The sequence below is a fragment of the Phodopus roborovskii genome, unplaced genomic scaffold (assembly GCF_943737965.1).
Source record: "Phodopus roborovskii unplaced genomic scaffold, PHOROB, whole genome shotgun sequence".
NCBI lineage: Eukaryota > Metazoa > Chordata > Mammalia > Rodentia > Cricetidae > Phodopus > Phodopus roborovskii.
Window position 1 is genome coordinate 514,821 of NW_026126517.1, and position 27,772 is coordinate 542,592.

Below are 27,772 nucleotides of genomic sequence, written 5' to 3' on the forward strand. Positions count from 1 at the left end.
TACTTGCTATTTTCTTCCTTTCTTTCTTTCTTCCTTTCTTTTTTCAAGAGAACAGAGTTTCAATGTATAGTCCTGGCTGTACTGGAACTATTTCTGTAGACCAGGCTGGACTCAAACTCATGGAGATCAGCCTGCCTCTGCCTCCCAAATGCTGGGATCAAATATGTGCACCACCATATTTATTTCTATTGACACATAACTACACATTTTTGGGAGACTACATTGTAACACTTTACCACCTGTGACCATGGACTAATGATAGAAATGGTGCATTAGTGTAGCCTTCACAACAAACATAGATGTTTCTTCAGGCATCTTCTAGCTGTTTTGAAACAGTAGTCAGCACAATGGAATTTACTCTTGCATTCTAACTGTACACTGAACCCTTGACCAGGATTCCTCCCACCTTCCCACCTGCTACTGCTTCTAGATAAATTTCTTTAGTCTCCACTGACTGAGGTTGAATGGCTTATGTACCTTAATATAATGTCCACCAGTCTTATCGCTATCACAGCATATAAGAAGGCTTCTTTTTTATGGGTAAGTAATATTCCATGTGTGTGCAAACTACATTTTCTTTATCCATTCTCCTATTAGTGAGCATGTAGGTTGATTTCAAATCACAGCTTTTATGAACTATGCCACAATGCACACAGAAGCAAGCATCAAGCATTGTTTCTTTTTCTTTTCTTTGTTTCTTTTTTCTTTTTTGTTTTTGTTTTTCAAGTCAGGATTTCTTTTTGTAGCCTTGGCTGTCCTGAAACTCACTCTATAGACCAGGCTGACCCTAGGCTGACCTGAAATTCTCAGAGATCTGTCCTTGGTTACTCCTCACCTCGTAAGCCTCATAGTCATAATGTCATACTTCATATTTTCTTTTTTTCAAGCCAGTGTTTCTTTGTGTAGTCCTTGCTGTCCTGGCACTATCTCTGTAGACCAGACTGGCCTCAAACGCATGAAGATCTGCCTGCCTCTGCCTCCAGAGTTCTGGGATTAAAGCCATGCACCACCACCATCCCCACCCCTCAAATCAGGCATTCATTAACATGCTGGTTTCCTTCCCAATAGTCAATTGACAGATGTTATGTGCATTCTATTTCCTGAGGAAAATTCTATGCCATTTTCCCACAATAGCAGTAATATTTCACTATAATTTATTGATGCCTATCCAAGTGGAGGTGTTCCTTCAGACCTGGGTGGAAACCAGGGACTCATACACGATACCCACATGATTATTAGCCTTTAGATTTGCAATGTGGGATTCCCATGAGCCAGAAGTCTACAACGGTGTTAGGGACCCAGAGTCTGTCTTCTCCACACCCTCATTCTGCCTCCAACCTACACGACACTCCAAAGGTCTCCCAATGATTGGTGAATATCTATGTCCCACATTGTACTAAATGCCATTAAGTCTCCCTGGAAGACCAAACATGGAGGCTCACATCTGTAATCTCAGTAATGGGGAGACTGAGGCTGAAGGACCACCAGACCACACATTCAAGGTCAGCCCAATCTATACTTTGAGACCTTAGGTACACATCTGTGACCCCAGAATTCAGAATGCAGAGGTAGGAAGACACAGTGACATACAAAGTCCAGGGGAACCTGGATTAAGGGAGACTTGGAAACTACAGGGCCCTGAGAAAAGGGCGGAGGGGTGGGGAGATCAGTTTCCATTTCCTTCTGGTGTTGGTTTTCAGGTTTTAGGTTCTTCATTAAACCATTATTATCTGCAGGGTTGTGGTGGTGCCTTTAATCCCAACACTTGGGAAGCTGAGGCAGGCGGATCTCTGTGAGTTCGAGACTACAAGAGCTAGTTCCAGAACAGCCTCCAAAGCCATTTCTCAAAACAAACAAAAAAAAAAAAAAAAAAAAAAAAAAAAAACACCCTTCATTATCTGCCCTTTGGCATCCACCCTGATTAGTGAAGGATCTGGGTGCTCTTGCATCAAAGTGAGAAACCCAACCTCTGTACCCAAAGGTGCAAAAAGAGGATCACACGCAGCAAGGAAAGCATTTGAACCCCCGGGGAAAACCCAGGCGTCTTAAATCTGGGGCCTATTCTCTGCTCAAGAAGTTCATAAAAGTTGTCCCCCAAAAAATGCTTTCGTTTTGTCCTGGGATCTTTTCTTTTCTTTCTTTCTTTTTCTTTTTTCTTTTTCTTTTCTTTTCTTTTGGGTTCTTGTAGCCCAGGACAGCCTTGACCACTTGCTCCTCCTATCTTCCAAATACTGAGATAACCGGTGTGTGTCACCCTGCCTGGCTTGCATGCCCATTTTACAGAGGAGGAAACTGAGACTGGGGGAGCTAGAGGGAAAGATGCTGCAGGGATGGGAGCCTCTGAGTAGAGCAAAGTTTCCTTGGGGTCTTAAGAAGCTTCGGGTTCCGCGTAGGAGGAGCAGCCTGGGAGCACCAAGACCCGCGTCCGGGCCGTGCGGCCCCGCCCCCACGGGGGACGTGAAGACGCGGACCCCGCGCAGCGTGGGGACATGTGACCGACTGCAGAGGCCGCGCTGCATCCCCAGCCCGGCCGCGCTACTGCGCAGGACGCGGGGAGGCGCGCACCGAGGCCGGGAGCACCACCCCGGGAGCACCCCGGGGCGCGCGAAAAGACACGCATCCGCACGGCCAGGGCGGGGTCTCGGGGGGAGTCCCCAGCTTCGCGCAGAAACGAAACCGAAAGAGGGGACCGAGGGAGGCGGAGCCGCGCCGGCACCACCCAGCCCTGCGGGGCCCGGACCCGGGCGCGGCCAGGTGTGCACCGGCCACCATGGCTCAGGATGGCGTGGAGGTAGGATAGTCGCGCCACTACCGACAGGCCGGGCGGGGAGGGCTACGGGGACACCTCGACCCCCTGGCGTGCTTCCCTGCTCCATCCCTACCACAGCAGGGCAGCAAGGTCAAAGGTTAGAAGGAAAGGGGGTAATATGGCCTGCATCCCAGCTCTCTCTCTCTCTCTCTCTCTCTCTCTCTCTCTCTCTCTCTCACACACACACACACACACACGCGCGCGCGCGCGCGCGCGCGTGGAGAACTTTGGATTTTTCCAGGAAATGGTTTAAAGGGAAGGGGGATGGGGATGCTGAGGCCCGAAGCAGAAGCCTGGGTCAAGTTCAGGAGAATGAAGAGGCGGGCGCTGCTCCCCCCCCCCCCCGTCGCTCCCCACACCAGAGTTCACCTCCCCTCCATCCCAGTTGGAGAAGAGCGTCAGGCGCCTCCGGGAGAAGTTTCATGGAAAAGTGTCCCCCAAGAAGGCGGGGGCTCTTATGAGGAAGTTTGGCAGCGACCACACCGGAGTAGGGCGCTCTATCGTGTATGGTGAGTCAGCACAGGGGGTACTGAGTGGGTGTGGTTTAAGAATCGCTGTGTGCTGTGTCGTTGTAGCTACCCTGGCTCCCCTTGACAGTAGGCACTCCACCACCTGGAACTCCTACACACCCTTCAACAGCCCTTCCCATATTCCCCTACTAGGTGTCAAACAGAAAGATGGACAAGAGCTGAGCAACGATTTGGACGCTCAGGTAACCTGAACTCCCTCTCTCCTCAAAGAAAGGGGAGAATCCCTTTTATCTCTGGCAGAAGGAACAAACCACTGCTGTGACAACCCACCTTGCTATCTAGGTTCCTTCCTTGTCCCAAGCAGCCAGCAAACAGTAGGTGCTCATTACCTGCTGATTACCTAAAATGGAGGAGGCAGGACAGTAGAATAAGGAGGTTGTGGCTGTTGAGGAAGGCTCAAGGAAACTCTACTCTGGCCTGGGCAGGAAAGAGGTCCCGATGGAGGAGAAGGAATGAATGGACAGCTGAATTCATACACTCTCTTCCGTGGCTGTACCCTGTGTGTTGAACTTGCTTGAAAGGCGTGCCAGAGTTTTATTTTGTTTTGTTTTGTTTGAGACAGGGTCTCACTGTGTAGCCCTGAACTGTCCTGAAACTCACTTTACAGGCCAAAATTGCTTTAAACTCAAAGAGATCCACCTGCCTCTGCCTCCCAAGTGCTGGGAATCAAAGGCATGCACCACTATGCTGGGCACCTAGAAGAATCTGACAAATCATATTCTTTAGGTTTAGGTCTATAAGCAATATGACAAAAAATAAATAATAATAATAGAAGGAAGTAGCCTTTATGGACAAAGCCTGAGGATCAGACCTCCTGGTTCATTTCATACCCCTTTCTCCTGTCCCTAGGAGACAATCCTATTACACAAGAAAGCCCAGGGTCTGGGGACGAGCATTTGACTTTAGGGATTCAAATTCTAACCACTTGCAATGAAGCATGGGCTCTGTGAGGACCCTCAAAAAGAGAGGGACTTGTCCACCATCCTCATCTGGGAGCAATAGAGCAGCCAGCTGGCTACAAGCCCCCAAGTGGGTCCTTTTAAAGCCATGTGGCCAAGGAGCTGAGAGATAGCTCAGCTAAAGAGCACTTGCTTCTCTCATAAGGGACCCTAGTTCCATTCCCAGCACCAACATGGGACAGTTCATAACCACTCCAGTTTCAGAGGTATCTGACACCCTCTTCTGGCCTCCATGGGCTCTGCACATATGTACATGTACACAGAGAAACACATACATACACATTTTAAAACTTTTTAATCTTTAAAGCGATGTGGCTTCAGAGGCCAGGTGTCATATGTGTGGTCTCTGCATATTGAAAGGTCATCCAGGCCTCTGGGTTCCATGGGCCACGATCACTGAGTGAATTCAGATTCTGGGCCATCTGGGAAATGAGACCAGCAAAATATCTACTTCTTAAGGATCTTTGGGACTTCATGCATCATAGGCATGGGCTCTAATGCTGATCCATGCCCCCAGCCTTCTATTACTTGTGAACCTCCCAAGTAGCTGAGACCCAGGTCTGGTGACGAACTGAAGAGCTGTCAACACAGGCAATAATGTTTCATCTCTGCTGTACCTATACAGAGCCAGGATCCCATATGCATTCAGGAGCCCCATACAGGGGCTTTTCCCCCATTAAATACAGGTATAGCACCCCTAGAGCCTTTCCAGTTTCTGCACTCCCTTTTCTGTGTCTTCCCTCAGGATCCACCTGAGGACATGAAGCAAGACCGAGATATCCAGGTGTGTTGGTGGCTGGATGAGGCAAGGTGTGGACAGAGGAGGAGATGCAGAGTGGACAACTATCCGGGGTACAGGAGTAAGGATGGTTGCTGTGGGCTCCACAGGCACAGGTGACCCTGTTTTGTCCCCATTCATCCATGTTGCAGGCAGTGGCCACCTCTCTGTTGCCCCTGACACAAGCAAATCTTCGAATGTTCCAAAGAGCCCAAGATGACCTCATCCCTGCAGTGGACCGACAGTTTGCCTGCTCTTCCTGTGACCACGTGTGGTGGCGCCGCGTACCCCAGAGAAAGGAGGTGCTACCCCAGACCTACTTGATTCCCTCCCATACTCCACTCCTGATCTCTGTGTCCAGAAATTATGTTTCTGACTGAAGGTCATCAACTGTGTGCGTGTGTGCGCATTCGTGTGTGTGTGTGTGTGTGTGTGTGTGTGTGTGTGTGTGTGTGTGTGTGTGTGCATGCATGTAGAGGCCAGAGTTTGGTCTTTCTCCATTGCCCTCCACCTTATGTTTTTGAGGCAGAGTCTCAAAAACTGCACCCTGAGGCTCACCAGGGGGTTGTGTGCATTTAGTCATGCCTGGCTCTTAAATGAGTGCTATAGATTTGAACTCAGTCCCATGAGCAGGCACTTTATTCACTGAGTCCCCCACCATTTTGTGTTTATTTTTTAGTTTGGGGGGGTATTTATTTTATGCATACTAGTATTTTGCTCATTTGTATGTCAGTGCACCACAGTGCCACCCTGGTATTGAGAACTGAACCTGGGTCCTCTGCAGGTATAGCAAATGCTCTTAACCATTGAACCATCTCCCCAGCCCCTTTTGTGTTTTGAGACGGTCTCATGTAGCCCAGGCTGGTCTCAGACTCATACATATGTAGCTGAGGATGACACTGAACTCCTGATCCTCCTGCTTCCATACCTGGTTCATGTGGGGCTCAGGTCATAAGCAGGGCTTCATGCATGCTAGGCAAGCTCAACTTCATCCTTGAAGGGCCATTCATCCTTGAACTTGAGAAGTCAAACCCTTGGCTTTGACAGCTGGGGCAGAAATCAAACCCAAATCTGTTTTCCTAACTTCTTTTCTTTTTTCTTTTTCTTTTAGACAGGGTCTCTCCATGTAGTCCTGGCTAGCCTGAAACTCAAAAGATCCACCTGCCTCTGCCCAAGTGCTAGGCTCAAAGGTGTGCACCACCACATCCAGCTTGGCTTCCTAATCTCTTAATAATTAGTATGCTTCTGATAAGGGCGGAGGCTGTGGCTCCATTAGCATGGATATAGCATAGCACTCATGAAGCCTTGAGTTCCATCCCCAACACCACATACTAGGTACAGTGGTGTAGGCCTTCCATCCCTGCACTTAAGAGGTGGAGGCAGGAGGATCAAGAGTTCAAAGCTAGCCTAGGCTATGTGAGACCTGTTTCAGTCCTACACATTGGCACTGACAGCTCTTGGCCCTTCCCTGCTCTTAGGTGTCAAGGTGTCGCAAGTGTCGGAAGCGTTATGAACCAGTGCCAGCTGACAAGATGTGGGGCCTGGCTGAGTTCCACTGCCCAAAGTGTCGTCACAACTTCCGGTGAGGGCCCTGACCCACCCCAGCCCATCCTCAACCCAGCCCCAGCCTAGTCCCCTCCTCCTGTCCCCTGGGGCCCAGCTGCCCCCTCAGCCCCTCACAGCCCTGCTGGCCCCCAGGGGCTGGGCACAGATGGGGTCCCCATCACCCTGCTACGGGTGCGGCTTCCCCGTGTACCCTACTCGGATCCTGCCCCCACGCTGGGACCGTGACCTGGATCGGCGCAGCACACACACCCACTCCTGCTCAGCTGCAGATTGCTACAATCGCAGAGGTGAGGCCCGGTGTATACCCTACATTCTGTATCTCCTGTGTATTGAACCCTGGCTGCTTCCTCCTTCCCTGAGTCCTCCATGGCTCCCTGGAGCTGACTGCTCCCCCACTCCTCCTATGGATTTTCCAGCAGCTCCATAGTGTCCAGCCTGTTAGGTCCATGGTCCCCACAACCCGTGAGTCTGTTTTTTGTGGACAAGTTCCCATCTTCCTAAAGAGTTTCAACACCTGTAAATTTTATGACTTCTGACTTCTTTGTCATTTGGCTCCAGTGGGTGGGTTCCTGCAGAGCCCCAGACCCTCTCTTTTTTTTGGGGTTTTTTTTTTTTTTTTTTTTTTTTGTGGTTTTTTTGAGACAGGATTTCCCTGTGTAGTTTTAGATCCTGTCCTGGAACTAGCTCTTGTAGACCAGGCTGGTCTCAAACTCACAGAGATCCACCTACCTCTGCCTCCCGAGCACTGGGATTAAAGGCATTCACTACCAACGCCTGGCTGCCCCAGACAGACCCTCTTATCTCCAGAGTCTCACACCTCAGCAACTCTCCTTCCCCCTAGAGCCCCATGTGCCTGGGACTTCCTGTGCCCACCCCAAGAGCCGTAAGCAGAACCACCTCCCCAGAGTGCTGCACCCCAGCAACCCCCACATCAGCAGCGGCTCCACAGTGGCCACATGCCTGAGCCAAGGTGGCCTCTTGGATGACCTGGACCATCTCATCCTGGAAGACTTAAAGGAGGAGGAGGAGGATGGTGGGTGTCAAGAGTGACCCTGGCCAGACACACACAGGAACGGCAGACACAGAGTGTGGACACCTCATGTTGCTATAAGATACCAGTTCAAGGAACTAGAAATACTCTTGGGAGTACTCATGGGCCAGTCACAACCGCACAAGCCGGGTCAGCATAACAGCCTTCTTGAGAGAGTACGCTCCTCCGCGGAACTCGGCCCAGTAGACCCCGTCCTGGTAGCGGCTCCGGTAGTGACCTCCATGATACCATACACCATTGAGATTAGAGTGGGCACAGGCATGGTACCACCAGCCCCCACGATGGTACAGGGCACAATTACCTGAGGGCAGAGACAGAGTTTGTATTCCCACCAAAATAAAAGTCTCTATCAGCATTTCTTTGTGCAAAGCTTTTGCAAGCATCCCTCAACCTTCCGTGTCTTATTGAATAGAAACCCTAATCCTCCATCTCCTCACCAAAATAAAAGACTCTAGCTTCTCATTTTCTTCTTCAGAGTAATGGCCTTAATTCTCTATTTCTTTACCAAAATAAGAGGCATGCCTTTCCCATATTTTCTGCAAAGTAGTAATCTATCATTCATTCCTTTAAGGGGGCTTTCTGTTTCCTTTCTAGGCAGTTTATTAAAGGTGGACTGGCACACACCTGGTAATCTCCATATGTGGGTGGCAGAAGGAAGAGGGTCTGGAGTTTCAGACCACTCTGGGCTCCATAGTGAGATCCTATCTCAAAAATAAACAACCCTGAGCTAGGATAGAGCCCAGCTCTGTCCCCACCAAAAGAAGCTTAGCTTTTGCTTCTCACAGTGCAGGGTGCCTAGATCATCAGAGAAGTTTCGGGACTCCCTGCCCCACCCCCTTTTTCTCCACTTAGCACAGCCATCTCCTTATCTCCTTACACTGAAGTACTTACCTGAGAGGATTTCTTTCTGAAACAGGGTATCCGGTAGCCCAGGCTGACCTTGAATTTGCTATCCCAAGGATGACCTGGAAGCCCTGCCCCTCTGGCCTCCCTCTCCTAGAACCTGTGCCACCACACCAAACACACCCCAAGGAAACTTTACATTTAGTTTTAATGTGTCCACAGAGGCTAGAAGGACTGGATCCCTTGTGGCTAGAGCTACCCAGTGCGGGTGTGAGCAAGAGTTCCTGCTGTGCTACCTCCTGTAAACCACATTAGCTGTCCACCTCTCCTTACCAGAATAGGCGTCTCGATCCCTGTCCACGGTGCTGAACGGTTTGTCGTTGTGCCAAGAGAGGGAATCTCCAGCATCACCGTGATACTGGCCAAGCCGCAGACGGTAGTGGTCACTCTCAGGTTCCAAGGAGAAACTGTCATAGTGGGCTCGTGCCCCACGACCTCCCCAATCCTCCAGGAGTATCAGCAGCTCATGGTCCCCACGGCTGGTCACCTGATGCACGGGTTCCAAGCCAAGCCAGTATTCCCCGTCTGGCCGCCCAAAGCCTGCCTGGAAGGGAAGGAGGAACAGGAGGTCAGGACAGGGTGTCCTCCCTGCCCGGCCAGTCTCCATCATCCCTGCCTCAAGCACCCACCTTGTAGTGCTGCCAGTTGGTGAAGAAATTGACGGAGCCATCTTGCCGCCGCTGGATGACAGTCCAGCCTCCACCCTCCTGCTGCTGTTCACACCACACGGGTAGCACCCGTCGGCCCAGCCGAAGCTCATATACTCCACTCTGCCTGTGACCTGCCCCATGAGCCTCTGCACAGTCCCTCCACGGGCCTGTGTTGAGGTACAGCATGAGCCAACCAGGCCCTTACTGGATCAGAGTCCTGATTCTTACCAGTGCCCTTACCCAAATAAAAGCCATCTTCTGTCCCCATCTGAGGAAGGACTATTTCCTTGCCAGTTCCTCTTCTCTCAATAAACATGATCCTATGAGCCAACTTCTCACCAAGTACTAATCGTTCATGCCCTCATCAAAATAAGAATGCCCCATGCCTATTTTCTCACTATATTAAAGAAGATTGGTTAGGGCTGGAGAGATGGCTCAGTGGTTATGAGCACTGACTGCCCTTCCAGAGGATTGTGGTTCAATTTCCAGCATCCACATGACAGCTACCAACTGTGACTCCAAGATCGGATACCCTCACACCGACATACATGCAGGCAAAACACCAATGCACATAAAAAAAAATTTTTTTTAAAGATTTGTTTCTGTACTGTTAGAAGGTACTGCATGCCTTGATGATGCAACTGCAGATCTTTTCACAGATTAACAGTCCTTTTTTATCCCCTCATCAAAATAAGAGCCTCACTTCCTCTAGTCCCCACACTATGAGCCAAATCCTGACTCTAGTATTTCCATCTACCCACCCACACACACTCCCCACACACTCCCCAGCATGCCTGTCTTGACTTACCCACTGGTCTGGTGGAAACAGCAAGGTGCCCAGTAGGCTTGGGAGGAGATGGGGGCTCCTGCTGTCTCGAGCTCTGATCTCTATGGTGCTCTGGAATTTGGTCCAGACTCCTGCTGGTGTTGCCAGCACTGCCCACTAGACTCAGAGGAACCAAAGGCACCAGAGGCAGTGGCAGGACCTAGGGCCATACAGTCAGACATGATGACATTAACCCCTCAGCTGGGAAGGCCAGGCATCCCCTGGCATGGGGGGGCAGGCAGGGTCAGTAGATCAAATCTCCCATCAGATAAACAGAAAATCAGGCAGGCAATGCCTCAGCTTTACCTCCCACCCTACCAAAAGACTAATCTGGGCTTTTTGTTGGTGGGGTATACATTTGAAGCATGGAGAGCATTGGCTTTCCTGCTCTATCGCTCTCCCTGTTCGTTTGAGTTGGCCTGGCAGCTAAAAAGTCCCAGTAACCTCTATCTACCCACATCACTACAGTACATACAAACATACAATCCCCTGCGGTGCTGGGGATTGGAGCTCAGGTGCTCATGTTCACGCAGCAAGCACTCTTCCAAACTGCTTCCCAACCCTGCTTTATTTATTGTGTTTTGTTTTTTGTTTCAGAGTCTCTCTCCAACTGGCTGGCCTGGAACTTGCAACAACCCTCCAGCCTCTGCCTCCTGTCCTGGGGATCTCAGGTGTCCCACACCTGCCTTCCTCTGTGCTTTAGCACTCAGAGAAAGCTAGGTCGATTCCCACTCTGTGGTTAACAGCTTCCTTGCACCTATCTGCTGAGTGGGGCACATGGACCTTGCATGATGTAGGAAAATCTGCAGAACCACCACCAATCCAGAATCTAGGGCCAACATGGGTATAGTTCAGCAGTACAGCAGCTGTCTCTGTTGACAGCAATGAAAATCAACAGTCCAAGCCAGGCCTGCTGTCAAATGTTCGTCATCCCAGTACTTAGGAAGCAGAGCATGAGAATCAAGGATTTAGAACCAAGTCTGGGCTACACCGGGCCCTGTCTCAATTTAGAAAGAAAGAAAGAGGAAAAAAAAAAAAGCTGATGACAGAAATAGCCCAAAGTTCATAAGCAATTAAGAGCACTGACTTGCTCTTCCAGAGGACCCAGGTTCAATTCCCAGCACCCACATGGTGGCTCACAGCTGTCTGTAATTCCAGTTCCAGATGGCTTCTGGCCTATCTGGATACTGCACATACATGTGTGCAGACAAAATTCACACACAATTAGAATGAAATTCTTTAAAAACAAGATCGAAGAACCAGCTTGACCTACAGAGCGAGTTGCAGAACAGACAGGAAAAGGTATGCAGGGAAACCCTGCCTTGAAATTAAAAAAATAAATAAATAAATAAAATAAAATAAAAAGAATGTCCTTGGTGTGGCGATAGAGAGCCTGGGCGCCTGTGAATGTTCTGTGGAGCAGTTAACCCGGATGAGCAGTGGGTGGCGCCACAGGCACCGTTTCAGATTTGGGATCTGGTATTGCCCAGCGTAGGTACCTGCTGCTGGCCCTGGTCCGGGGCCGCGCACGCGCGCTGCAGGCGACCCAGGAGGTGGTTATGCTGGCTCACGAGCTGCGCATGCTCACGGAGCTGTACGTCCAGCTGCTGCAGGCGCTCTGCCGTTCGGCGCGCCTCGGCCTCGGCGTACAGCGCGCGCTCCACAAGCAGACTGAGCGCGGTACCAGGCTCCGCCTCCGGATCAGGCTCCGCCCCCGACTCCGACTGCAATTGCGTGCGCAGCTGACCCAGGCGCTTGTTCAGGCCGTGGATAAGCTCACGCAGCGCGCGCACTTCGCCCTCGAGCGCACTTCCTTCGGCCGCGCGCCTTTGTAGCCTGCGCAGCATCTCCTCGTGGCGGCCTATGCGCAAGCGCAGCGCAGCCAGCTCGCCATTGTGGAAGGCGTCGGAGGTCCCGCAGACTGAGCCAGTCGCCTTCTGCGGGGACAATACCAGCGTGACGCGGCATCGCGAGGCACCTCCACGTGCCCGCCAAGCGCCCATCAGAAGCAGCAGCTGTAGCGTGCGCAATCCGACAGCCCCCATGACCACCTACAGTGGAGAGAGGAGGCTACTGTCTGTTTTAGCCTAGACTGGTCCTAAAGCTCCCAGGTACTAGGGAGGACCCACGGTAGTGCACAGTGACACAGCGCACATTCTCCTTTTATCATAGCTGATCCAGTAAGTAGCATCTGTGTGCACCCCGGTTCTGGACACCTGGGCCTGATCACCTCCCCTCGGAACCCTCGGTGGCTCCCACTTGAAGAGAAAATCCTCTATTGTGTGTGTTGGGGGGGACAGGTGCTAGGGATGAAACCCTAGATCTTGCTCATGCTGGGCCATTCATTTCTAATTTCAGACAGACATCACTATGTATCCCAGACTGGTTCCAAACTTGGGAACCTACTACCGCTAGATAGGCGGTGTGTGCCACGATTCCATGCTTCATACAGTGTCTTCAATCAGGTTAATATTCATAGATCCCCATTCTGGCCCTACAGAGCCCACACCCAGGTTCCCATGCCACCATTCCCCCAACACTGTCACACACTTGCTCCTACTCAGAAGGAAGCATGAGAACAAAGGTCCTGGGGTTGGATCTTATTTATTCAGATGCACTGAAAAGAACAAATAGCAAAAAGGCCTGTGAGCGTGGCATACAAGGGAAGAAGAGTGAGCAGGAAAGCAGCCACTCGAAGGGCTCTACTCTGAAGCACAGGCAACCATGCAGCTCTCTAAGCTAGAGACCGGGTGTGTTAGCTGCAACAACCCCTGATCACGTAGGAGCTTCCAAGCACAGAGCAGGGTTTTCTCTTGGGCACATGTGGCTGCCTTCTCAGACCAGCCTGGAGTTAAATAAGAGGCCTGGGAGGTCTCCCGCCCCCATCCAAATCAAAACCAGGAGTCTAGACAAACAGCTACCACCACTTCTACCGACCCCCCCCCCATCCAAATCAAAACCAGGAGTCTAGACAAACAGCTACAACCACTTCTACCCCACTCTCACCTCTCACGACCCAGATGCTGACTCCAGTGAGGTTTGCAACAAGCCACAAAATCTGAGGGAGACCTGAAGGATTGGAAGGGTCTCTGAGTTGTCTGGATAGAGAAGGCTGGAGGGACAGAACCGCCCATCCCCTGAGCCTGGGAGCACAGTAAGTGTAAATATTTAGTATTTCCAGTGTGAGAATCCAAGCAGAAAAGCCAGATCGCCTTGCCCGGCCTCCAGAGTGTGATAACAGAGGCCACTGCCCTCCATGATTGTCTTCCTTCTCAAGAAGCTCACAGAGCATGGGAGGCCCTGCACCCTGGTAGACATGTGGGAGCCAGACTCGGACAATTATGACATACTAAAATGAAAATGATGGGTATCAGTGAGCAACCTGCCTGGTGCTGGGGACACCCTTAAGGGGTAAAGCTTGTTCCTCATTTAACCCTAGCAGCCAGGCCAGGGATGTTACTCAACTGTAGAATTCTTGCCTAGAATCCAGTAGTAAAGCACTTGTAAGGTCCTGGGTTGGTATCCAGTACTGCAGGAAGAAAATAAAACCTCAACGTGTGGTGGCACAGGCTTAATCACAGTTTACCTGGGAGGCAGAGGCAGTTGGATCTCTATGAGTTCCATGCCAGCCAGTGAGCTCCTATCTAAAAAGGGGGTGGGGTGGGGTGGGTGTTAGTTCAGGATTGATGGATGCAATGTGAAAATAAAACAAAGACTGACCTCATCAGAAGCACACTGTACTACAGAAGTGGAGACTGGGTGTCAAAGTGCAGGGGCAGAGAAGAGTTGGAAATTTTATCTATATGTTTGTAGTCTCAGGGCTGAGCCACACTAGCAAATGTTTTTATCATATGCTGATCTTGTCAGGTTTCTCCTGGCTCCTGACTGCAGATGTTCGCATTACCATGTAGGCTTTCTTGTCAGGCAAGGTGCTCTTACCAGAACATGCAGGGAGTTCCCGTGCTCTTATCAGTATGCACAGGGAGTTTCTAAGATATCCGAGCTGCTTTAGACCATTGTCTTAGTTACTGTTCTACCTCTGTTGAAGAGACACCATGACCAAGGCAATTTACATAAAAAACATTTAACTGGGGCTTACTTACAGTTTCAGAGGGTGAGTCCATGGCCATCATGGCAGGAAACTTGGCAGTAGACCGAAGGACATAATCATTACATCTGATTCACAAGCAAGAGGCAGAGAGAAAGACACTGGACCTTTTGAAACCTTAAAACCCAGTCCCAGTGACATACCACCTCCAACAAGATCACACCTCCTATTCCTTTCCAAACTGTTCTGTCAATTTGGAATTTGGTACCAAACATTCAAATATACAAGCCATTAACTATTCACTGGGTGTGGCGGCACAAGTCTTTTATCACAGCACTCAGGATGCTGAATCAGGTGGATCTCTGTGTGTTCCAGGCTAGTCTGGTCTACATAGTAAATGAAATCCTGTCTTAAAAAATAAAAGAAAAAGAGGAGAAAGGACGAAACTTCTCACACTCCTGTACATATTTCAAACCTTAAAAAGAAAATAGCTTGGGCCTGTGGAGCAGCACCTGCTTTTAGAGTCATCTAGTCCAGCACACACACTACACAGCACACTGCACAGTACACATTGCCTGGCACATACTGCAACAGCACACTGCACGGCACACACACTGCACAGCACACTACACAGTACACACTGCATGGCACACTGCACAGCACACTACACAGTACACACTGCATGGCACACTGCACAGCACACTGCACAGTACACACTGCATGGCACACACACTGCACAGCATAGCCAATGCTCACACATCCCACTACAGATTCTGTTTTTCTCTTACAAAGTCACATTTTCATGTCAGTCAAACCACTCAGAGACAGAACAAGAGCAAAAAGTCCACGCAGTCACTTCCCAGAGACAGGTTCCACAGCCCAGACCCAGGATCCCTCACCAGACCTACACTGGGCAGAGCAGCCTCTTCTTGCCTAGCAAGGTCCTCAACTTCCCAAAACTGAGCGCACTCCAGGGCCAGGAGAAGAAAGGGCTGTTCCAGACTAGAAAGCATCAGCCAGCCCTGAGCTACAGCAGTGCCTGCACAGCTCCTTTGCCCCATTACCAACAGAGAGAAGACACATCTGGAATCACAGAAAAGGCTAAAGGACAGGAGAACTTAGGAGGCAGGAAGCTGAGATGAATGGAGACAGGGACAGGAAAAATAAGAGATAATGAAAAGGAACAGTTGGCAATGAGGTTGTAAGGGGAGGAGTAAAAATAGGAAGCTAGATGGGGTGGAGAGGAAAAACAGGAGGTAAAGAGTTAGGAAGCTAGGAAGGGGCTTAAGAGACACAGGTTCCTGGAAGGAGATAAGATGCTAAGCCTTGGGGCCAGTGTCCCTTCCTTCACTCAAAGTTGTTTTTGGGGGGGAGAGCCTGAAGCCAAGATGATGTGGGGAAGTACAAACTGGAAGGGGGATGATTTGAAATTCCAGAGGGAAGCTTCCACCGATCTGCACAAAGAGACCCTGGGGAGCATAACTGGCCCTCAGGATCTGGAAGACAAAGATGAGGGACCACTCAGGGCTCAGTTCATTGACTGAACCCCACATGCCAGAGACTAGTGTGCCCAGGATCAGTATGATCTTTCTTTATTAAGGTCAGGGAGACAGGGCACTCAGTTAGGGATCTGTTAGGAGTCTCAGACATAGAAGCCAGCAAGATGCCCTACTCACAGGCGGATGCTGAGTCCAAGGCTAGCTTGGGCTGCACAGAGAAAGAATGGTGAGAAGAAAAGACAGGAAGGAAGGGAATGGATGGAGGGAGAAAGAGAAAATGAAGAATCAACCTAAGGATGTGAGGAAAAGCATAAGGGGATTAAAGGCGTGCACTACCACCACCCAGTGCACTTATTGCTCTTCTCGATAACCCAGGTTCAATTCCTAGCACCCACTGGGCAGCTCATAGCCATCTCTAACTCCAGTTCTCTCTTCAGGATGCCCTCTTCTGGCCTCCTCAAGCACCAAATGGTATACAAACATCCATGCTGGCAAAATACCCATACACATAAAATAAATAACTTAATTAAAACATTTTTAGAGATCTGGCAAGATGACTCAGTGAGTAGAGGCAACTGCCACGAAGCCTGAGTACCTGAATTCCATCTCCAGGGTTCACAAGGTGGAAGGAGAGAAGAACCAATTCTTCCTAGTTACCCTCTGACCTCCCCATGTGTGCCTTGGCATATGCACCACCACAGATAAGTAAATGCAATTCATTTGGGAAGGGAGCAAATGAAGTCATTAATCCCAGAGTTTGGAAGACAAGCCTGCGGACCTGTGTGAGCTGACCAACCAGGGCTACACTGAGACCCTGTCATAAAATGTATATATTTAATATATACATATATACATTTATAGGCAGGCATTGGTGGCGCATGCCTTTAATCCCAGCACTCGGGAGACAAAGACAGGTGGATCTTTGTAAATTCGAGGTCAGCCTGGTCTACAGAGTGAGTTCCAGGACAGGCTCCAAAGCTACACAGAGAAACCCTGTCTCGAAACAAAACAAAAACAAAAAATATATACATTTATGTAAACGAATGACCCTGTCTAGTCAGGCATAGAGGCACATGCCTCTAATGCCACAGCTCGGCATAGGCAAGCGGTTCTCTGTTCGTTGCAAGCCCTCCTAGGAGGAGGTAAAACCAGAGTCACCTTGCAGAAACATGCAGGATCAGAGTTCGTACCCTTAACTGACTGTACGGACCCACCCTGTTTCCGCAGAAACCTGCATGGCAAATCTATAGTAATCCCTGTAAAGATTTCCGTATTGGTCCTTAAACCACCCAACGCGAAGCACCACCGAGTGACGTCACTGGCGGGAGCACCGGAAGTGGGAGGGATAGTAGCCACGCGGCACCGGAAGTGGACCACAGAGAGTGAAGTCAGCTTTGAGCCTCCTGTATCGGAAGTGAGCGGTGTACGCCGGAAGCATCAGAGGCAACCTCGTGGAGAAGCAGGCAGCATGGGGCAGTCGGGGCGGGTGAGGCACGGAGGCCCGGGCGGACATGGGGCTCAGGTGGGGTCGCAGCCGAGGCCGGGGCGCTCACCGCTCGCCTGTCGCCCCTGCAGTCCCGGCACCAGAAGCGCGCTCGCGCCCAGGCCCAACTCCGCAACCTCGAGGCCTACGCCGCACAGCCGCATTCGTTCGTGTTCACGCGAGGCCGGGCGGGTCGCAGTGTCCAACAGCTCAGCCTGGATGTGCGGCGGGTCATGGAGCCTCTCACCGCCACCCGCCTGCAGGTCTGCATCCCCTAGGCCTCCAAGCCCCAGTCCCGGGCTTCGCGGCGGCAGCAAGGAACCCCGGCGAGGACTTGGGGCCAGAGGTTGATGATTAAATTCAGTGGCAGAGCATCTGCCTTCCATGTGGGAGGCCCCGGCTGCATCCCCAGCACCGATTGAACCAGGCATGATGATATATAGCTGAAATCACTGCTCTCGAAAAAGGGAAGGGGGTCTTATGTTGGAGGCCAGCCGTGGGTACATAGTGAGGTCTCGTGTGTTAAAAAAAAAAAAAAAAAAGAGGCACGCAGCAAAGGGGGCTTGCTGCTAAACCTGAGTTCAGTTCGCATGACCCACTTAGTGGAAGCGGTGAACCAACTTCTGAAGGTTGTTCTCTGACCTCCATCTATGTGCCCCTACGCCACCGTACACAAAATTATACTCTTTAAAAATTATTTTAGAGTTCTGGGGCTATAGTTCAGGAATAGCTAAGTCCCCAGTCCCCCCAGAAAGTTGGGGTGGGGATCAGAAGTAATATCTCAGAAGCCATAGTTTAAGCTTCTTTGTTCAATAAGACTTATCTATATCCATTCTTTTTTCTAATTATCAGGTTCGAAAGAAGAACTCGCTGAAGGACTGTGTGGCAGTAGCTGGCCCCCTCGGTGTCACACACTTCCTTATCTTAAGCAAAACAGACAGCAGTGTCTACTTGGTGAGTGGGAACCATGCCCTCCCCTCCCTCGTCCCAGCTGCTCCTGCCTTATGATGAGCCCACTGCCCTGAGCTGTTGTGATGCTGGCTTCAAAGTAAACGCTCTGAAGCAATGGAGCAAGTTTCCCCCTTGCCCTACCTCCTAGCCAGACCCCTCCACCTCACCCATTCTTTCTCTGACAGAAACTGATGCGCCTCCCAGGAGGCCCCACTTTGACCTTCCAGATCAATAAGGTGAGGGGTAGAGGTGATATGGAAGCCCAGCTTTCCTGGGGAGGGCCCTGGTCACACAGATGGTCCTCAGCCTCTCTCCACCCTCCCCTTCAGTACACACTGGTACGGGATGTTGTCTCTTCCCTGCGCCGACACCGGATGCATGAGCAGCAATTTAATCACCCACCCCTCCTGGTGCTCAACAGCTTTGGCCCTCAGGGCATGCACATCAAGCTCATGGCTACCATGTTCCAGAACCTGTTCCCATCCATCAACGTACACACGGTGGGCCAGATCTCTTGGCAGCTGCTGGGGGTGGGCAGTTGGGTAGGGAGCAGGTGTTGCAGGCCCCGTGTCATATCATTGTGTGGAGAGATTTGCTGGCATGAGAAACTAACTTGATCTTAAATTCAAAGGCAGGGCTGGAGTTTGTGTGATTTTTGTTAACTGAGACAGGATCTCCTGCATCTCAGGCTGGCTTCCAACTTCCTGTGTGGCTGAGGCTGGACTTGAGCTTATAGCTCTCCATCCCTTGCATGTTTAGTCCACCTTGGGTGTTGTACACCTGGTTTAGGTGTTGGTAATCAAATTTGGGCTTTGTGTATGGGAGGCAAGTACTATACCGACTTGAGCCACATTTCTTGACACAAGATCTTGTGTTAACCCCAGCATGGTCCTGCCTCAGCCACCCAGCCTAGCAGAACTAGAGTTTCAGCTGCTAAACCTGGCCCTAGTAGTTCTCAGGATATGCTAATTACAAGGTACCACTTAGAAGTCTGAAGGTTGGCTTTGATGGTTCCTATAACTGAGCCTTTTAGCCAGTGCTCCAGACAAACTGTAGACACTGATTGCAACCCCTGTCCCTGTGGGACATCCCTAGCCTATATCCCTGCCTTGGATATAGGCTGCTAAAGGGAGACAGTACTCCTGTGCCTGGTTGGAACCTCTCCTTGGTCCTCCAGGTGAACCTGAATAGCATTAAACGCTGCCTTCTCATTAACTACAACCCGGATTCCCAAGAGCTGGACTTCCGACACTAGTGAGTGTTGGTGGGAGGGACTCAAGGTGGGATGCCCATGCACCTGATGAAAACTCTGCTGCTGAGACCATGTGATTGCTCAGACTCAAAGTAAACGCCCTGATGCATGCCCAGAATGGGGAGGGCACAGAGCTGACTTTGGACCCTACCCTTCACCCCTTCCTCTGTTTCTACCACTGCAGCAGCATCAAAGTGGTGCCTGTGGGTGCAAGCCGGGGCATGAAAAAGCTCTTGCAGGAGAAGTTTCCCAACATGAGCCGACTTCAGGATATCAGTGAGCTGCTGGCCACGTGAGAAAGGCTCTGGGTGGGTGGCAGTTGCAGCTCAGGGGTCCTAGAGCTGGCCTGTGAGACACCCAAGGTAACCTGCTGTCCCATACAGGGCTGCGGGCCTGTCAGAGAGTGAGGCAGAGCCAGATGGTGAGCACAACATCACAGAACTACCCCAGGCTGTGGCTGGCCGTGGCAACATGCAGGCCCAGCAGAGTGCCATCAGACTTACAGAGGTGAGTGAGGGGTAGCTCAAGGTGACTCCCACAGCCTTCAGTCCTGAGGCCAGCCTGACTCTTTCATCCATGTATCTCCAGATTGGCCCCCGGATGACACTGCAGCTCATTAAGATCCAAGAAGGTGTTGGGAATGGCAATGTCCTCTTCCACAGTTTTGGTAAGAGGACAGGGCAAGGCCAGCCTGTTAGAATAGTGCTAGGTCCCATTATAATCTTGACAGGTGTGTCTGGTCTTTCCTCACAGTGCACAAGACTGAGAGTGAACTGCAGGCCATCTTGGCAGCAAAGGAAGAGAAACTACGGCTCAAGGCCCAGCGTCAGAACCAGCAGGCTGAAAACTTACAGCGCAAGCGGGAACTTCGAGAAGCCCACAAGTATGCAAAGACAAGTGGGTGGAAAGGTGGGTGGGAGCCTGAGCCAGCTCTCCCATGACATTCTTGTCCTCCAGAAAGAAGAGCCTGGCGGGTATGAAGCGAGCGGGCACGGGGGCTGATGGTGACAGTGACGCTGAGGACCCAGGGGCACCTCCCGAGGCAGTGGGGGCGAGGCAGCTGGAGGAGGAGGACGATGCTGAGTATTTTCGCCAAGCTGTGGGCGAGGAGCCTGATGAAGGTGTGTGGAAGGGTCTGTGCTGGTGACACGAGAGGAGGCCCTTTACTTCTTCTTGAGGACCTTGACCATTCTCTCCTTACAGACATGTTTATCAGAGTGGCCAAGCGGAGACGGCAGGGAGGTCCTCAAGGGAAGAAACAGAGGCCTGGCTTGGGCCGAAGTCAAGGTGGCAACTGGCGGCCTCTGAAGCCAAGGGGTAGATCCCAAGGAGTCAAGACCAAGCTGGGGCCCAGAGCCACATGCCACGACCCGGTTCAGCCATCAAGAAGAATCTGAGCCTGCTTGGCTGTGGATGGACCGTGGATGCCCCACATTGGGGCTCAGGAGCTGCCTTCAGTTCCAATGCAGCTCAATTTCCTTTCATAAAGGAACTACCTACCCAGTTCTTACCTCCAATAAACCTGAATATGGCATCGTTTTGTTTGTTTGTTCACTAGTTTGGGGTTTTTTGTTTTTGAGTCTGCCTCACGACTAGTTGGGGCGGGGATGGGGCTAACAGTATTTAGTTGTGACAGGCCAAGCAACAGACAGGCCCAGCCCAGATGGTACAAGGAGGGAGTGGGCTAAGTGGGAGGTGTTACCATGACTGGCTATGCAAGTTGAGATGGGCCAGTGGCCACACTGCTGGGGAACCCAGGAGGTACCTTCTGTAACCCAGAGCTGCTGTGAGGACCATGGCTGCCCTCTCAGGTAAGCTAATACTTGGCCAGTTAAGACAAGGGACTTGTGCCCTGTGGAGCTAGCTAACCAGTATCCCACCAGATAACAGCTTGGAGGGAAATCTCTTTAAGGATCTGGGCAGGTGCTACAGACTGCCAAGAGTTTGGGGTGGCCTGTCAGATGCAGTCTTTGTGCACCGTGTGTGGTACTTTGAAGAGGCTACCTGGTCAATGGGAATGGATCAGCAAGGCTGTAAAACTGGGGTGGAGTTGTAGGGAAATGATAAAGGTACAGAGTAGCAACTCTTGGCACCCTCAGATATCTACAGCCTGATGCTAGCAAAACAGGAGTGTGGTGGGGAACTGGTCTGGATGGTGACTGCAGGCTTCTGTGTAGACAGTATAGGGTCTTGTGGCTATACCAGCTTGGTTCAAAACCAGACTGAATGTGACCCTGGCCCATTCCACTTGAAGATAGGCTGGTCCCCTCCCAGGTGGTGATGGGGACCTGCCAGGCCACATTTACATGCAAGCCTCCACTTGCTCACCACTCACTTGTAGGAACTGGTATGCATGCAATGCAGGCTGAGGCGGGCTATGGTTCAGTCATTTACTGTGCCCACAGGTACCAAGCCCTGCCCGGAAGAATATGTGGAAGCTGCTGAACGGGAATACAGGCGCTTTCAGGAGGGCTACCTTTGGGCCATTCTGATGGCAGAGTTCCTGGTGGCAGTAGGGGGCAATGGCCTGGCCCTGTACCGCTTTATCACCCAAGAGCAGAGGCCCTGGCATCCAGCTGTTGTCTTCTCTGTACAGCTGGCAGTCAGCAACCTATGCTATGCACTCACACTACCTCCTCTAGCTGCCTACTTCTATCCACCCAAAAATTGGAGCTTTGGGGAGGTGGCCTGCCGCCTAGAGCGCTTTGTCTTCACCTGCAACCTGCTGGGTGGCATCATTTTCATCACCTGCATCAGCCTCAGCCGGTATATGGTGGTTGTGCACCCCTTTTTTACACGAAGACACCTGCGACCTAAGCATGCCTGGGCCGTCAGTGCTGCCAGCTGGGCCATGGCCATCCTGCTGGCTGCCCCCATGCTCGGCTTCTCCCATCAGAACCAGCCCCAGCCAGGACTTGGGCCATGCAGTAAAACCAATCGTGAGGCCTGTGTCAAATGCCTGGGGATGATGGAGGACAGTCAGCTAGAGACCTTCAGAACCTACAGCCTGGTGCTGGCATGCCTGGGTGGCATCCTGCCTCTGCTGCTCACACTAATGGCCTACAGTGCCCTAGGGCTGGTGGTGATGCGCAGCCCGAGCATGACCACAGCCCAGAAGCTGCGTGTGGTAGTGCTGGTGACCAGTGGTGTGACTGTCTACGCCTGCTCATATGCGCCTTACCACATCACACAAGTGCTCCATGTGAATGCCATGTTGCGCTGGATGGCTCACTGCCCCAGCTTCACCAGTGAGTCACAGGCTGTGGCGGCGCTAAACCCAAGGGCCTTCTTTGGCTACCAGACAACCCGCATCCTTGTGCCCCTGGCCACATGCATGCACCCCCTGCTCTACATGGCAGTGGCACCCAGCCTCAACTGCCACCCATGCCATGGGAAGTCTGAGGACCAGAGCCCTTGCCAAGACCTGCCTCTAGCAGACACAACCACTTCCCAAAGCCAGCAGAGCCCTTAGGCCTCCTCCTCACAGGCTGGGTTGTGAGAACAACCACCAAGTGCCAAAAGTCCCCAGCTAACCCCTTACCAATGGAGGCTGTCTCCCATCCAGGCAGATTCTTTACAAGACCTCAGCCTGAGGGAGAGACCAGCTCCTCTCCCACCCCCCTGACAAGGAAGACACATGAGAACAAGCAAGATACAAGTGTGTTTGGAGTCTATTTAATGGAAGCTTTCTGTCCCTGAGGGTCTGAGTGACAGCAGCAGGCAGTGGGTGTCTTATTAGTTCGTTGATGGCCTGGAAAGAGGGAGGGAGGGAGGAGGTTAAGGTTACAGTCAGGGACTTGTGACCCTAAAAGGTACCTGAGACTCAGTCAGTCACACACCAGGGAAGCCCAGGCCTTGCCTGCTTAGGAACAATAGCATCAAATCTAGCAAAGTTTTTCCCAGAGCACAATAAAGAACCTTCCTTCAGACAGGCCTGGCAATCACATAACTGGTGCAGGACTACAGTGGGCTACAGAGGATGTGGGAAGGATCTTACTTGGCCCATTCGACATTGAGGATGAGGTGGTCGTAGCCAAAGCCAGACACCCCTGCAATGGCTCGTGCAGCATCCTCCCGGCGGTGGAAGCTAATAAAAGCAAAACCCTGGGGGCCAGGGGCAGACAGTCAGAGGCGGGAGTAAGATGTGGGTCCCAAGACAGGTACTATCCAGCCACCCATTCCCCAGACCAGACCACCCACCTTGGACTGGCCAGTGGTCTTGTCCTTGGCCAAATATATGCGAGAAATGGAGCCAAAAGGCCGGAAGAGTTCCTGGAGATCAGTCTCACGTGTGTCCTCAGACAGGTTAGTGACTCGGATGGTAGCATTGTCGTCGGCTTTGTGGGCAGGGCAGGGTGAGGTAGCAGTGAGAAGCATGCCAGTTAGACCCCACCCCCATAATACAGGATAATTACAAGGTGCCTGGTTGTCTACTTGCTACCCAGGCTATTCCTAGCCCCTCACCTCTGCGATTTGGCTGCATGGACTCCCCACGGCGACTGGCCCCATCCCGGAGACTTGGGGGCACATACTTCCCTGTCTTGTTCTGGGCGGCCTGCACAGGCTCCAGCTCTGGAAAGCAGTGGACAAAGTCAAGTTCTGCCCTGGCCCTGAGCTGCAGGTATTCAGTTGTCCTTTGGAGACTCCAAAGGTCACATCCAGAAGCTACCACCCTTCAAAATCTCCTGACAACAATACGGGTAAAGTGAACAAGCTACAGGGCAGATGTGGTCTTGGCACCCACAACCTAGCACTGCTGAGCCCCACAAACTACAGAACACAGGCTCTCAGCACCTAGACCGAGGGTGTTCATGATAGGTGAAAGGCAAAGCTCCGCACAAGTCACCAAGAGGCAGCTACCTACAAGGTACCTTTAGATTTTGACCTACAAACCCACACTAAGGCCAGCACATGGGTACTCCTTACATACAACACACAAGTCACCAGCCACATGTACATAGGAAAGACCATGCCCTAAGCAAACGAGGTGTCTATGAGGGTCCCCAGGCACAGGCTGCTCAAACCTGGCCAGGGAGAAAGGAAAACAGCACACTGCAAAAGAAAGAGCTGAGGCCCCTCCCAGGTGCCCCAGGCCCACACCTCCAGGCAGCTTCTCCTTCTCCCCAGTAGACAGGCCCAGCTGCTCAGCCAGCTCCTTCTGCATAGGCCCCAGGGTGTCCTTATAAGGGCAGCGGGTGGTCCAATGATCGCCTTTGCAGATACGGCAGGATACAATCTTCTGGCCCTTGAGCTTGTTCATTGGGTCTTCTTCCTCCTGGCAGTTTAGGTCCTGGTGGGGAACAAAGAGGGGTGGGTCAGAGGGAGATGACGCCCACCCCACCCCCACTGCACATCTGGGTTACCCACCATCTTCACCCTGCTCACCTCTTTGCTAGTGATGAATGTCATGGAGACATCATCACTGACTGTGGTAGTGGCCACGTTGGGCCCTGGTGGGTCAAACTCCGAGTTGCCAAACTTCTTCCAGTTCTAAGCTCCAGAAGGATGGGGAAAAAATGAGGACAAAGGCAGGCAGGATGCCACAGTGGGGTACCCCAGAAAAACAACCACGTCAGAGCCTTAAATCCTACATTCTAGTGTTCCCAGAGACCTCCCATGGTGACAATTCTCATTTCCTAAGCTAGGTGTAGTAGTACATAATTGTCACCCTAACACTTGGAGATAAAAACAGAAGATTCTGAGCTCAAGGTCATCCTGAGATATACAAGTTCAAAACCAGCCTGAGCTATGTTGTAATGAGGCCGAGCCGGGAGGGGGGTATTTGGGAGAAAGGGAGGGAGGGTGATAGGTAGATAAATGCTGGTGAGGTGGTTCAGTGTGGAAAACCATTCATTGTACATCTAAGAACCCAAGTTTGATTCACAAACTCTCACATAAAAAGTTAAGTATGAGCCAGGTGGTGGTGTCTCACATCTTTATTCCCAGCACTTGGGAGGCAGAGGCAGGCAGATCTATGTGAGTTCGAGGCCAGTCTGGTCAAGATAGGCTCCAAAGCTACACAGAGAAACCTTGGCTCAAAAATCACAAACAAACAAACAAAAAGAGTTAAGTATGGCCCAGGGGCAGGGGACGCTATCTAAAGAGAGTAAGTTATAGAGTGACACGATAAAGCAAGTCACTCAGTGTCCTCCTCTACCCTGTGTGTGAATATACACACATTCATGGACATTGATGCATACACTACAAAGACAGAAGTAAAAGAACTCCAGGAAACAGCAAGGAGACCCAGAGTGGAGTGGCACACAACTGTGCCATTGCAGTTTCTAGGCAGGTCCAGGGCCAGCTCCCACCAGGGAGGAAGCTGGAGGATGTTCAAGAGTCACTCAGATCACAGGAACCTTAAGCTAGTTAAACCAGACTTCCTTCCTTCCTTCCTGTAATATGGGGACCACAAAGCTCCCTGCCTCCCTAGCCTGGTCTAGAGGTTGGGAAGCCATGTCTTGCTAAATGGCATGGAGCCTTGCTCTCAATGCCTTGCTGCCCTTTCTCCAGAAGTCCTTGCCCCTCGCTCAGTAGAAGTTGCTTGTCCCTCCAGACAGAACAAAGGAGTAAGAATTTAAGTCAGGACCCAGGAGGCTAGGCAGAAACATTTAGGGTCTGAGAGCTTGTTTGGAGGTTCTAGCAGGGGAGCGCAGCTACTCCTATTCCCTTGACCAAAGACCAGTCCTCCTCTATCCAGGGTTGGTCATACTCTTCGACCAAGTGCGCAGCTTCGGGAGGGACGCACATGGAGCGGTGAGGGAGGAAGGGGACACCTGCCTAGCCAGCCTGATCTGCCAAATCAACCCTTGTGATCAATGGGGTGACAGATGTTGCAGCCAGATCAGCCTCAAATCCAGAAGCATTTAGAATTTGAAGACTGCAAAGCAAGAGTAACAACAACAAAAAACCCAAGAAGGCTGGGTATATCTCAGCAAAGATCTGTCACATAAGTATCCATTGGAGTAAAATCCCAAGCACCCAGTGAAAAGCTAGGCACAGAAGTGCGCAACTGTTATCTCAGAAGGTACAGACAGCAGGCTCACTGGGGATAGGTGGCCAAATCTAATCCCTGATGACAAAAGCCCACCTCAATCCCAGAATAATGTGTTGGGGGAATGACACTGTACACAGGAGCACACAAAAGGGGGAAAAAACCTAACCTCATCTACTCCTGAACCCTAAACTTTCAGGGCCTGACACTAAATCTTAATTCTCTATCAACATGAAAGGGTTTCCCAACTCCTCTGGGTCAGTCTTGGGGTCAGACAGGAGGGTCTCACCTTCCTCCTCGCCACAGCCTTTGACGCCTTCCGGGTTTCAATCCTGAAGGTTCTGACAATCTGAAGATGGAAAGAGAAAGGAGCCCTTCCAGAATCTCAAGGCTTCCTCAGCAATCCAACACTCACACCCCTCATCACCAATCCATGTACCCCAAGCACAAAGGCACACTGACCCTCTGCAGCCACCTCAGCCTCACCTTGAACTTCTTGCCATCTTCATCTATCTTGTACTCCGTCACGGTCTTTATGTTCCCGTTGATGACTTCCTTGGGAGGTGGCAGTGGGTCTGTAGGAAGATGACAGAAACTGAGTCCTGGATAATGGACACTGGCTGGAAAATAGGCTTGAGGGTGGGAAGGGAGGAGGGGGATGGCAGGAACGGATGTTGCTCACCTCCTGGCAGTAACTCAGGCTCTGGACTGGTGTCACCGGTGGACAGAGGGATTCCTTTTAGGAGCTCGCTGGTGACACACTTGTCTGTCAGATGGAATGCGGGGAGGAAGAAAAGTGGGCCACAGGGCTAAAACTTACAAGCCAAGGTGGGGGAACTTTGGGGACTTAGTCCACTCCGGGGTCAGAGCGCGGGAGGGGCCGCACACAAGCACTCACCGTCCTCGCCCTCCTCTTCCACCTGGTCGGCCCAGCTGGGCTTCGAGCTGTGGGAACACAAGATCGGTGAGCGGGTCCCGATCCCCGCGCCGCCCCACCATCATACACCCAGAGCTGCCCCCACACCGCCCCTCTGGAGAACCCGCCACCGTCCCCTCCTCACTCAAAGTCGCCAGTCGGCATCGCGAAGTCTAGATCCACGCAGCTCTCAGCCCGGGTAGAGAGCGGAAGCGCAGGGAGAACGAGGCTTCCGCTGCCGCCGCTGCAGCCTAGAGCGGCCAGACCGCGGCGAGTACAGCGCCTTCCTGTGGACAAAAGTGGACACGCGAGTCTCATTTGCCGCAAAGTACTGGGACCCAAGCTGGAAAGAGATTCAGGAGAAAACATCCAGAACTTTTTAAAAGCTGCATCGCCCACCCCACCCCTGCTCCATCTTTTTTGGGGTGATGGGATTAGAAGTCAGTGTGTCACTCTGTAGCTAGGATAGAAAACAATTCCCGACAATCCTCCTGCCTCAACCTCCGAAGGGATGAAATTTGAACCAGAGGCTTGCCTGAAACTCACAGAGATCTGTC

General features: G+C 51.5%; 5 protein-coding genes and 2 non-coding genes across 7 annotated transcripts; 5 read left to right on the forward strand and 2 right to left on the reverse strand.

The window, feature by feature from the left end:
* The first annotated feature begins 2,512 nt into the window (after positions 1–2,512).
* On the forward strand, positions 2,513–8,169 carry Shfl (shiftless antiviral inhibitor of ribosomal frameshifting). The gene is made up of 8 exons (XM_051196781.1): positions 2,513–2,791; positions 3,195–3,318; positions 3,472–3,521; positions 5,044–5,082; positions 5,229–5,378; positions 6,555–6,658; positions 6,775–6,929; positions 7,484–8,169. The coding sequence occupies exons 1-8, from the start codon at positions 2,771–2,773 to the stop codon at positions 7,690–7,692; spliced, it is 852 nt and encodes a 283-aa protein (XP_051052738.1). The 5' UTR covers positions 2,513–2,770; the 3' UTR covers positions 7,693–8,169.
* On the reverse strand, positions 7,725–12,117 carry Angptl6 (angiopoietin like 6). The gene is made up of 5 exons (XM_051196782.1): positions 11,572–12,117; positions 10,055–10,232; positions 9,226–9,413; positions 8,870–9,140; positions 7,725–7,994 (listed from the first exon to the last, which is right to left on the reverse strand). The coding sequence occupies exons 1-5, from the start codon at positions 12,115–12,117 to the stop codon at positions 7,804–7,806; spliced, it is 1,374 nt and encodes a 457-aa protein (XP_051052739.1). The 3' UTR covers positions 7,725–7,803.
* Positions 12,118–17,001: 4,884 nt separating this feature from the next.
* On the forward strand, positions 17,002–20,839 carry Ppan (peter pan homolog). The gene is made up of 12 exons (XM_051196744.1): positions 17,002–17,105; positions 17,195–17,365; positions 17,955–18,056; positions 18,239–18,289; positions 18,383–18,553; positions 19,231–19,307; positions 19,490–19,597; positions 19,689–19,812; positions 19,894–19,972; positions 20,059–20,188; positions 20,263–20,426; positions 20,509–20,839. Exons 1-12 carry the CDS (start codon positions 17,088–17,090, stop codon positions 20,700–20,702), a joined length of 1,389 nt encoding a protein of 462 aa, XP_051052701.1. The 5' UTR covers positions 17,002–17,087; the 3' UTR covers positions 20,703–20,839.
* Positions 18,097–18,178, forward strand: LOC127232011 (small nucleolar RNA SNORD105). Its single transcript, XR_007835318.1, has one exon. It is a non-coding gene; the product is annotated as a small nucleolar RNA SNORD105 (small nucleolar RNA).
* LOC127232014 (small nucleolar RNA U105B) lies at positions 19,341–19,420 on the forward strand. The gene has a single exon (XR_007835320.1). It is a non-coding gene; the product is annotated as a small nucleolar RNA U105B (small nucleolar RNA).
* Positions 20,840–21,019: 180 nt separating the features above from the next.
* On the forward strand, positions 21,020–22,803 carry P2ry11 (purinergic receptor P2Y11). The gene is made up of 2 exons (XM_051196745.1): positions 21,020–21,116; positions 21,711–22,803. The coding sequence occupies exons 1-2, from the start codon at positions 21,101–21,103 to the stop codon at positions 22,775–22,777; spliced, it is 1,083 nt and encodes a 360-aa protein (XP_051052702.1). The 5' UTR covers positions 21,020–21,100; the 3' UTR covers positions 22,778–22,803.
* Positions 22,804–22,964: 161 nt separating this feature from the next.
* On the reverse strand, positions 22,965–27,548 carry Eif3g (eukaryotic translation initiation factor 3 subunit G). Its single transcript, XM_051196746.1, has 11 exons — positions 27,361–27,548; positions 27,198–27,244; positions 26,982–27,065; positions 26,786–26,874; positions 26,589–26,648; positions 24,691–24,795; positions 24,406–24,595; positions 23,770–23,877; positions 23,506–23,642; positions 23,303–23,409; positions 22,965–23,056 (listed from the first exon to the last, which is right to left on the reverse strand). The coding sequence occupies exons 1-11, from the start codon at positions 27,531–27,533 to the stop codon at positions 23,041–23,043; spliced, it is 1,116 nt and encodes a 371-aa protein (XP_051052703.1). The 5' UTR covers positions 27,534–27,548; the 3' UTR covers positions 22,965–23,040.
* Positions 27,549–27,772: the final 224 nt, after the last annotated feature.